The following is a 12,219-nucleotide window of genomic DNA, read 5'->3' on the forward strand; positions in this document are numbered from 1 at the left end:
TAGACAAATTTGAAAAGATTAAGTATGAAAATTGAAAGAAAAGAATTGTTTTTTTTTTGTATATTTGATAACATTATCACTGACGTCTCAGTCGTTGTCATAATAAAAATGACACTTTTCAAAGCAATGACCAAGTTACACAAATGTCTTGAAGAATAAGAGACGGTAAAAGCGAATTTACGAAATATTATAATGATTAACCTCTGTTTCTGACAAATGAAATAAAATATCTGAGTGGCTTCTAGACTAGTCTTTCGCTGACTTTTTAAGTTGGAAACGTTGTTTTATATCGATTTCAGGCCTTTTATTTTATATGGACTACAGACAATATTATAAGCACCGATCTGGATTGCATTTCGCAAACGAATTAAGGAAAAAAACCTCTTTCGCTTCTATTTTCTAGCATTGCAGTATCATATCCGATTTGTATGCATTTTAAAAACATATAATGAATACATACATACATCTGATATAAATACTTCGGCCAACTAATAACATCTACATTTTGGCCAAGTCGTGAAAATTAATAATAGATACCATGCCCCCACGCATCGTAGACATATGTTTGAAACTAGGAATTCGTATATAATGTGAATAGATAAATACTATTTTCCATTAAGAAATAAGCGTACCATCTTTTAAAAGGCCGGCAAAGCACTCGCGAGTCCTCTGGCATTGAGTGTCCATGGGCACTTAACATCAGGTGACTCTCCTGCCCGTTTGCCCCTGTTCTATATTTTTTTTTATTTAAATCAACAAAATTCGTTGTTGATTTAAATAAAATAACAAGTGATTTATTTTTCGAAAGTTAAAGTGTTCCAATGCTAATTTGTGTCCAAGTTTAATTTGCGTTCGCGCATAATGTCACTTAAAGTATTTTAATTTTTGATCTGACCCAGTAAATAGGAGTTATATGTTGTTAATAACAGAAAAATAATTAAAAGCAATGGAGCTACTAAATATCCACGATGTAAAAATATAAACTGCAAACTTCAGGAGTAATTTTAAATTACCTGCCTTCCATAGCCCAGTAATCAGTAGGTCACGATTAAAATTTTAATTTTTTTTTTGTCCCCGAAGCATTCAGTACTCGTCAACTAATTAATTTTAAAGCACCACTGGAAATGAAACTGCAATTTTAACTTGATTTTCATGGATTCATTTGAATAATTAACATTACAACTTTATTTTTCAGTTACGTCTGAATTTTATTCGTTATAAGCTTTTTTGATTGAAGACGCGAGAATTTATCGCATCTACAAAAGCTATAATGATATAACTTGAAATTGGTTCGTGACTTTTTATATTATAGCACAAATACGATGGCGCTACAACCCCTTTAGGTCTAGGCCTCAGATTTTGGAATCTGTTTCATGAATTTTATTTTTTCAATCTAATAGGCTAGTAGGTGATCTGCCTCCTGTGCCACACGTCGTCTACTTTATGTGTCTAAAACATATCGGTTTCCTCGCGATGTTTTCGTTCACCGTTTAAGCAAATGTTAAATGAGGACATCAAAATGAATGAGGATGAATGAAGTGTATTGACTTCATTTTCATTGTCAACAAATTAAATTCTGTTTTTCTGTTTATTGTTATTGTTTTGTTTAACACTAAAATTTTTTGAAATGTCTAGGTACCTTCTTGTTATATATATTCATTCAAATTAAACTATTTGTGAAGATTTATAATTGGCCCATGTTGTTATGTATATATTCATCTATTTTTGTATTGTGCTGTGAATCTTCTTATGAATAAATAAAAAAAAAAAAAAAAAAATCAAAGAAAATCTATTGGTGCACAGCCGGGGATCGAACCTACGACCTCAGAAGTGAGAGTCGCACGCTGATGCCAATAGACCAACATTCTTTTCGATTTGTATTAACGAAGTTTTCTCTTGCGAACACTTCATGAAAAACGAGTTAGTCGATTCGGATATGTTGACGAGTCCATTAAAGTTTTTACACTTACCATGAACTTTGAACAAAATTTAATTAAAGCTGAAGGTATACAAAGAAAACTACTGCATATAGTATGTATGTTTATGTGAACTTGATATTGAACGTACTTTAACTACATGGCCAAGCGCCTACGTATTAAATTCTTTGTCTACGTGTTCTTGTTACTTAATATTCTAGACATCTATGTTATACATATATGCTCAAGGATTTAACAGTTTCATAGAATTTATTGTCGTGTTTTTAATGGGGCATTTTGTTTGGACGGACTTGGGAGTAAGTTGTGATGCCCTCAGTTATTAAAAAAGTTTAAGGAAAAAATCATATAGGATACTTAATATTTTTTTGAAACTAAATAAGACTGGATGGAGTGATTTTGATTGTTTCATTAGTTTGTACCATATTTTTTCGAAAACATAAAATTGGTTATCGATATAAGTAATAAATAACAAACATTCTAATAAAAGTCAATTAATTATTACTCGTTTTGTACGAGTCAGCATGTTTTGTTTACAAAGATTTTGGCTCGCCTTAATAATTTGCACTTTTAATTAATTTTATTGCTGCCGCAATAAATTTCTATTTTACCGTTCGCCGCTAATGTTATAAATTGTGAAATGGGTTAAGCCTCTGTGAGATTTTATATGTTAAAGTTAAATATTTAATGTATGTACTTATTTAATCAATTTATATTTTAAAAGGAAACATGACATGTACCATATTAATATTATTATTTTTTATTTTACATGGTTATTTATGAGTTCTTAAGTCAGGGTACTGAAGTTAATATCGTTATACTATTAACTACTAAATCAGCTAAGATATTGAATACATATGTAATTGTTAACTGAGAATTATTTATTTTTATATGTATTATAATGGCAATTGAGACAGCAGTGTGCGTAACCCGTTGTAGACGCAATGGCACCAGTCAAATGTGGTCAGTTGTTTTGATGGTCGCGGTGTAGGCGCGCGCGCAGGCCTCTATAATATCGCTTTCACTGTGATATACCGAAACTAAATTGAAAAGTGCGCAATCTTGATATAATTGTAACTAGTGAAATTTAAACTTTTACTTTAAATCGTGTTAGATTTTTGCAACGAAGTCGAAAAGGTTGATTTAATTCACACTCGTGTTGAACACAGTTCAGAGTCATGATGTCTTCGATTTTTAAATATAATTTTTTTTTTAACGCGACGGAGGAGTTTTTTATCTCTCGTGTTTGATGGATCTTTTCTTATCTCTGTACTGATACCGTTATCATTAATTTTGGTCTTGAAATTTTGCGTTGACTTTCACTAATTTATCCTTATTAAGTGTCTAATTAAATGGTTTAAAACGAGGACGATAGTTTCTAGTGTTGGTATTTAGGGCATGTCTTGTTTTGGTTGAGGCTAAAACATTTATTGCGTATAAGGGTCTGTGAAAACATAAATTTTTATCGAGGTCCGACTGATGAAATAACCATGATGAAAAAGACAAATTGTACTATATTATAACACATGAGTATTTAATAAATGGTTAACGTGGAAATAAACAAATAAAGCTAATTCTTATAAGTTTTGTACCTGAACATAAAAATCCAATGCTTTGGTTGCTAACAAAACTTAAACATTTTATCTATATAAATGTATCGTATTACGTTTTATTGCAAAATGCAATATTTTTCAAGTACACATATGTGATTGATAACACTTTACTACACGAGATAACTGACACTTTACCTTGATGAAATTTGGTGCCGTATCGAAATTTTATTGATACTCATTTGTTTGTCATTGAGAATGATTGGTTGACCGATGCGTCGATTTTCATGTTTTATTCTTACTTAGACATAAAAGGCCTTTGTTAAAAATCTAACATAAAACAGTCAATATTTGCAATAGTATAAACTCCTAGCTATTAGCGCGATCCCTATATTTTCCAATACGTGAATAATTTGTTGATTTTGACATATGTGTTTAAGTCTCACTTCGACAGACTATCTTAATAAATCTAACACCAATTTACGTTATTGATTTTCTTTTGTCTATTTGTGGTTTTAAATCTGCAATGTACAGATAACGACTAACATTAGTTTAATATGTTTTTAGAATAATAGTCTACAATCGTCTATTTCAAATGGGTAAACTATATTAAAATGTCTTAGTGTTTTGTGCTTTTGTTGTTTATCATTTGCTTCCTTTTTTGTATAACAAGTTGACGAATAAGGCACCCAGGCCTCATTATATTATGTCTCTCGAACATTACGAGGAAAACAACTTAAATATTTTCCTTATTGCACATTTTGTCACTTAAAATTGATTTATTTTCACGTTATTTACAGCCAACTTCCGAGACAGTTTTGTGTACATGAAAGCTATAGGAAGTAACTTGTTGTGACCTTGATCATGTCAATAAACCAGCCTCCATTGTCACTATGTTTTCCGATCCAAGGTCACACAGATGGGCAATTTGTTTAACGGGCGCTCCTATATCAGAATTTTCTCATTCTCTATTATGCGTCATACGCAATGATATATTTACCAACGTTATAGGAAACTGCACTGACTCACGACCTGGCAGCTAGCCTCTCGATCAGTCTTTACGTGATCGCTACTCTGTCAACAAGTCTGCGTAATTCCCTATTAAATATTATTTTACGAAAGCACGTTGATTCAATTCAATGAATTATTCATTTAACCAAGTGTTAACAAAGTGAAATATTTTAAATGGAATGCAATCGCCAAGGACTGTTTGAAGTGTTGATTACTGTTTTATACAATATTTGATTTGACAATGTTCTACGCGATTGTTATTATATTTGGAGCTCTCCTTATCTTTGTTTGGAGATTCACTTCAACCAAGAAACAGGTGCTAATAAAATCACAAGATGATAATCAATACGACCGTGCTAACGAACGAAAAATAGAAGCAAATGCAGAATCAGATGTGAAACATAATATCAACAATAATTGGGAAGTACTAGAGACTGTTATCAATAAGTATGCGGAAGAAAGGAATAATAAAAATGATGAAACACAAACTGATTCTCCGAGTAAGAATTCAAAAGAAGTTACAGACGATAATATTCGTTTTCGTAAAAGTATCAAAAGAGATAGTCCACCCAAAGAGCGACTTGCTGAGTTTTTAGAGAAAACTGTTTTAAACGAAGATAAGTTGCAATCTATTTTCGAGAACTTATCATTAACAAAATGTGATATACCAATTATAAACAAGGATGTAATTGAAGTATCAAAAACAGATGATTCTGAAATCAAACCGGTGCATAAAGTTGATGATGCGGTTCCCAAAGAGGAAGTACCGATATCTGAAGAACAAAAGGAAGAGACTAAACCGCTGCTTATGCGAAGATTGGAAAAGCAATCCGGGATTCCAGCTGGAATTAATTTTGGGTCTCTGATAGGGGAGCTCAAAACCAAAACACGTAATGGTGGTGCCCTAAAGCCAGTGTTTAGAAAGTTTGATGTTGACACAGTTGATAATATTCAAGATGTGAGTATAGTAAATTTTTATAAAAAAAAACACTAATAATTATTGTAATTTAAGCTCATCCTTATGTCAAATATTGAATACGCTATAATGTAGAGACTAAAGGGGAGGAAATCGAACGGCGTGATTAAACTGTTTTTGATTCATATTAATTTAAAAAACAAAAACACACTTAAAATATCGGTCATTAAAATTCCGATTACCATTTTTTGTCTCGTATTATTGTGTAAGACAGTGTAAATTTTACTTAAAACTGCTTATATAGGCTTGATATTGGCTTCTGGTTAGCTCTGGTCTGGATTTCCGTATGGTTCGTGTTATCTCTTTTTGTGATCAGCCTTCTGACTTAACACACGCCATCTATTTTTTGACGGTTTCCTTTGATGTTTTTCTTAAACGAACGAGTGTTACACAGTGAAACATCGAAAAAATGTTTTAATGGTGTATAGCCAGGAATCGAACCTGCGCCACTATCCTAACACTACTCTACAGAGCTAAAATTATACATAAACAGCTCAAGAACACGTAGTCATTTGAAATCAGATTTATGCAGACCTCTCCCAGGAAGTGTTAAATTTATTTTGAGTCAAGGAGCAAAACAATTTTCATGTCGCAGTTTCCTGACGGCCCACGCCGGCCGTTAACGATCGGACGATACCGGCTATAATGATTGCGTTTTAATAAAAATACAATGTTATGTCATGGCATAAATGACATAATTTTTATAAACAAATGCCAATCGAAAATTTTGTGTCTAAACTATTTAAAACGGTCAATCGAACGTATTTGAAATATTGGAAATGTTTTTACCGTTTCTTGGGAGTCCTTTTTTGTCTGAGGTGGAAATGCATTTACGTATCTCCTTTTTTGGGGGAAAGACCTAATTCTGAACGTCGTTCTGGACCTAAACCAGAATCTCTTCTCAGAGACTGGGTGAGCACCACCCACTAAAACCACTAGTTCCTACAAAGTCGCGTTGCAAGCTCTGGGGTCGCTTTCGCATTCTGAGGGGATTCTTGGTACACCTAGGTGCATAGACTTATTCATTTTACATAACATGTCTTGAGAATATAGATCAGTTTAACAATAGACGTTTTGTCATCGTTGATAGCGATCTTGCTTTATTGCGAACATGTCATTATTATGAAACATACGTAAGTTTTTGTCGTGAACCATCTTTACAATGACTTAGATGTAGGCCTCCAATACGGCCTCAATTTTTCTTCGTTTCCTCTTGATATATTTCTATATTGCATGTCCTTTAAGGTATCTGCAGTGGGGCTATGGAATTCACCACTTCCTGTCTCTATCAGCTAAGCTCCTTCTATAACCTTCCTTTAAATCTCTACTGAACAAGCCCAATCTTATCACTTCGTATCCCTAACTTCAATGCTAACTGATCTGAAATTATAGTGATTCATTTGTTCTTTTTCTTTTTCATGCGTCTTTTGTTTACTTACCGACGCTTTTTATTTCATTATTTTAATTGTACTGTATGTATATCTGCAACGAAGCCTTAATATGTAAGTAGGAAAAAAAGCACGTTGCTTTTTCACTATGATATAATCTCCAACGCAGAAAATGAGTGTCATTATTACTTACATAAATGAGAGAAAATAATCAATCAACATGCTAATTTTAATTTAACATGGTGAGAAAATGTTCCGTGAAAGTTTTAATCAATAATTTATTGATTCAAATCTTTTATACGTTGGATTTATTGGGCACAGGTGTATAAATGTGAGTACATTATTATTTTGCAGCAGTTGAACAAATATTGATAAAAGTCATGTTTAAATTGTACTTGATTATATATGTTATTTTATTATTTGTATATATATGTTAATTCGTCATATTATGAAGTTGTTTTTTATTTAATCTTATATGTACCGATTACGTATACAAATTGATGTTCTAATAAAAAAAAATTATGCTGACTAAGGCAGTGTTTCTACATACTATAGGCTAAATATAATTAAACTACGATTCAGATATCGTAAATAGAACGGGGTCTAGATAGTTAAGATGATATCACCCTTATAATAAAGAACGACGAAGGATTTTTGGTACAAGAATAGCTGTTTGCTTCCATACTTTTGCGTTCTATCGGAACAATTTAACCTTGCATTACTGCTAAAATGCCTACATACAGGCATTTTATAACTTTCATTAGAAATAAATGCCTAACAACAAAGTTATAGAGGAGAGGGGCATTAAATCATTGAAAGTTACCAGCTGTTCTAATTATTATTATTCCACGGACATCGACTATCAAACAGCTCAGCAGAATTATAAAGCGGAAGGTTTTTTTGATAGTGTAGAGATGATGATAACCAAAAACACGTTTACGTTCCATATGTATTCATTTCTTTTATATAAATTGAGTGTCCATGGGCGGGGTGGTATCAGATAAGCCTCCTGCCTGTTTGCTCTCTGTACTATAAAAACATCTCTGTATAAATTGTATTTCTTTATAATTAACTTACATATCCATTGTTACAGGATACGCTTAACTCGGCAGTGGACGACAAGAAGAAAGTTCACATCGATGAGAACGAACTAGGGTCGAATATCCTCGCTGACCGACGGAATAAATTAGAAACCGCTGCGCAGGTAAACCTTTTAATAGCCACGTTTTCTACTATTGAAAATCAATTTGAACAATTATTAGTAATTACAGCGCGTTTTTGCTTTTTTACTTTGATACTTACGAATCTCTAAACTCGACTACTTTATTTAGCCTTCGTTTTCCTAGCATGCAATCCACAATTCTGTGGTGGTGCATGCCTATTCCGGCGATAGACTAAAACATTTACTTCATATTTCTTGCGCAATTATCGATATGTTTGGCAGCTATTGCGCACATAAAAAAATCAACAACAACAATCACAGCTTGGAGAATCGCGGTCGTTGTTTGTATATTTATAAGGACATAATTATCAAACTCGTTAAACTCCTACACAGATTTTGATGTAATCTTTATAAGATACAAAACATTTTATGTTAATTTAAAATGGCGTCATGTTTGATTGCTATAGCAAAAAATAAATTAATAACGGGACGTTATTAATTTTGTCTTCAAGTAATACAAGAGTTCCCTAATTTCTCATTTTTAAGGTCACTAAAAAGTCAAACTGCTTAGTAAATATTCCGCATAATATTAATATTTTACAAATATTTCAGTACAAAGTTCATAGGATAAGATAACATTATCACTCATTGTTTCCTCCCTAAAAGATGAACAAATTTTACCATTGAAATGACGCTAACCGAAACTTTTTGAAACAAAATCGTACAATCCAAATATCGATAGTTATTAGATAGTTTATAGAAAGCCTAGTGCTATGATGTGCATTTGTTTATGTTGTAATATTAAGCTCCGAACAGCGCGTGAAACACTGTCAACACATTTTGCAATAAAGACAAATGCACCACTTTGGCAAGGTCTCCTTGTATGGCCGCAATAGGATTAGGTGTCTATTTTGCTTTAAAGCAGGTATGGGCAACCTTTGACATGTTGAGAGCCAAACTTTAGCGTACAAATACGTGCGCGGGCTGCGTTTAAATGTATTAATATTTTTTGCGATAGATATTAAACGTGAAACAATACGACAATATACATTTTATATAGAACAATTTATTAAAATAACAAAATTAAATTAGAAAAAAGTGTACATTATAATTAAATCGTTACATTTTCAATTGTTACAAACTACGAAAATTAAAGTTACCGATATTTTGATTTCTAGATATTGTTTGTAGAAACCTTTGGTCGGATGATATCTGACGGCAGGGGGCCGGTGGTTGATATATGCTTTAAAGTGTTATATAGTTATTTCAACTCGTTCCAGCAGATACGCTTCTTATCTCACAAACCCTTACATTACCTACCTTTTGTCAAGATAAAGTGGAAGACAGTTTCTTTGCCATGCACCAATTTCTAAGACTATTTTTAGCTTTGTGTCGTGCTCATTGCCAATAGCTACTCGGATTTAATTTGACAACTTGTACGATGGATTTTGTATGGAACAGACGTTGTTACATAACTCTATGCTCTTCAAATCGATTTATTCAGCCGTGGCAGTTCTATAAACTTATTACATTATAATGTACCTATGTATGCTGTGCACTCTCTATTTTATAATGGCCTTGGAACGGATCTCTAGTACGTCCGTAGTATTTTATATCAAGAGCTTTATGTGTTATTACGTCACGTTTTTAGAGGGTGGTAAGAACATCGTTAGCTTGCTAATTTATCTATTCATCGCTTGTGGCGGCGTCGATGCGTTGGGTCTCCCTAAAATATGACGAGGGGGCCGATGGCTGACCATGCGTCATACTCGTGAACGGTGCTTCTTAGATTCGTGCTGTGATGTTAGTTATTTCGACTATGCATTTGCGCATTGTTCCCACGAGAATGTAAGTGTGTGCTCCTATTTCACCATGCATCCTGCTGATACAGGATCTTTGAAAATCTGAGACAAATATTTGTTCTTAATTTATATTATTATTTATTGCTTAATATGTCATGTTGAACATGTTGTAATGGTTGAAGCTCCTTACAAACGTTGTGTAAAACAAAAAACTTGACGATTAAAAAGTAGAGTTTACTGCCAATTCTTCTCTTCCGTTCTACGCCCTTGATTTGAAAACGTGTAATTAAATTAGAAGCACTTCATATATATTTCTTTTCTGACGTTCATAAGTGTACATTGTGTTATATGAAATAAATGATTTTGTTATTTGAATGAATATATTCTAAATTATAATAACTCTCGCGTTCTGTTATCTGTAGTCAAACCACAAAACATTCAACTTGCCCTTAGCCTTAATAACAAGTTATTACACAATTTTTAAAAGGCCGGCAACGCACTCGCCCTCTGGCATTGAGTGAGTGCCCATGGAGGGCGGCGGTATCACTTAACATCAGGTGAGACCCCTGCCTGTTTGCCCCCTGTTCTATATAAAACAAACACATATCATTGTAAATGTCAAGGCGTATACTGCATTACGTTTATATTCTTTCGTCACCTTCAAACAATCCCTTCCTGTGTTTCATAACGGCTCCTGTTTTAAAATATCCTTCGCCAATCAAGACTTCATTACCTTGTATTGATTTCAATATTAATTGTAGATAAGCGTTAATTAATAAGGACGAACGTGTTTAAGTTCCTGTATTTAGTTAAATGTTTCCGGAAATTATTTTTAATTTAAATTGGCAGTGGCTAATTTCACAGTGATATTAAAATATATTTACAACCAATTAAACATATTAAGGGCCTGTTTCACAATGTATGGATAAAGTGCCAAATAGCGATGCAACACAAATTAATCCAAAGATAAAAGTTCCGAATAAGATTCATCGCGTTTCATGACGAATAGCGAAAAATACTGTTCATCCTACCAATAAGTAATAAATAGCTTATTTTGAACTTATCCGGACATTGTGAAACAGACGCATAAGATTTCAATTGTAGCTAGGAAAATACAATGTGATATTTGAATTTTTGCAACGATTACTAGTGATTACATTTTAATCTCGATTTTTGTATTGCAAAAATTGAAGGAATTACTTTGCTTCGTTCTAAATAAGCTTGTTAGTGTAAAGATAATTATTTTTTTTTCTGTTATTCTGCCAAAGTTAGGTTAAATCTAAATAGCTTTGTTTGACGTCTATCTAGTATTGAGTTTGTTCCGCTCAACGTTTCATTAAAAAAACCAAATTGAATGCTAGCATTTCAGAAGATTTATCAATCTAAACATACTTTGTTACCCATTTAAGAGCTCGTCTGTCTGGATAAACGTAAAAGGCTGTTAGAGTACTTAGCCCTTTGTCCGGCGTTTAAGGTTCTAACCGGTTTTAGGTCCTTGACTCTGAAATATTTGTCACTAGATATTACATTTGTGAGTAATTCGAACCTTCACCCCAATGACTCAGTGACCGCATATTGGACCATTTGGACATTGGATCTAATAGATGCCCACTGTTTTGGTTTCGCTTTACATGTCTTTGTGGTTGCGATTTAATATGATTCAGTTTTTATTGGAAACTAATAAAAATATGCCTTATATACTTTATTTAAAATACATAAATATCTAAATTTTTATGAATTTTAAGTTAGTTTGTATGAGTTTTAGTTTTAGTCAACTTTTATTATTAACAAATTACCTATTTACAGGGCGTCCCAAATATAGTACATATTGCTTTCTTTAAAAATACTATGTTACTTAAGAACACTTATTATTTTTATTGATTCTACTGATTGGCATCAAAAATGAGGCGCGTTTTTATTTACATTTTAGTCGGTTCGATTCCCAGATGAGACGAGTAATTTTTAGGAAATCATTGAATGCATAATTTTCAAAATAAAATAGGGTTTTTTTTTGCTAAATATCATATCAACGATATTTAAGATACTTTCCCTTGATGTCCCATAGTCTTGGGACGCCCTATACATTGCAATACTTTAAGAATACAATAGGAAATATAAAATTGGTCGTTGAAGCGTTTATTACGTGTCGATCGTCAATGTTTTTTTAACAGTAATTCTAATTGATTGTCTACCCACAGGGATGGCGGAAACGCGTACCACAAAGCGATGCGACCATGTTTACAGTGGCAGGCCGGCTAGAACGAGACAAAGTAACGCCACCTGTCACACCTCCGCCGTTAAACACGCCGCCCGCTACAGCACCTTCAACGCCTGTTGTTACCCCAGCAGTTCCAGCACCTAACAGATTCAGGTAACTTTAAAACTTGTCCCCGTAT

General features: G+C 33.0%; 1 protein-coding gene across 3 annotated transcripts in view; it reads left to right on the top strand.

The window, feature by feature from the left end:
• LOC111003770 overlaps window positions 1-12,219 on the top strand; it is a 147,833-nt gene that overhangs the window by 126,463 nt on the left and 9,151 nt on the right. For all 3 annotated transcript variants that reach the window (XM_045630782.1, XM_045630784.1, XM_045630783.1), the window contains 2 exons: window positions 7,953-8,063; window positions 12,022-12,194. In XM_045630782.1, the coding sequence (XP_045486738.1) occupies window positions 7,953-8,063; window positions 12,022-12,194 (284 nt within the window). The remainder of the gene's footprint in view (window positions 1-7,952; window positions 8,064-12,021; window positions 12,195-12,219) is intronic.

The sequence above is a fragment of the Pieris rapae genome, chromosome 13 (genome assembly GCF_905147795.1).
Source record: "Pieris rapae chromosome 13, ilPieRapa1.1, whole genome shotgun sequence".
NCBI lineage: Eukaryota > Metazoa > Arthropoda > Insecta > Lepidoptera > Pieridae > Pieris > Pieris rapae.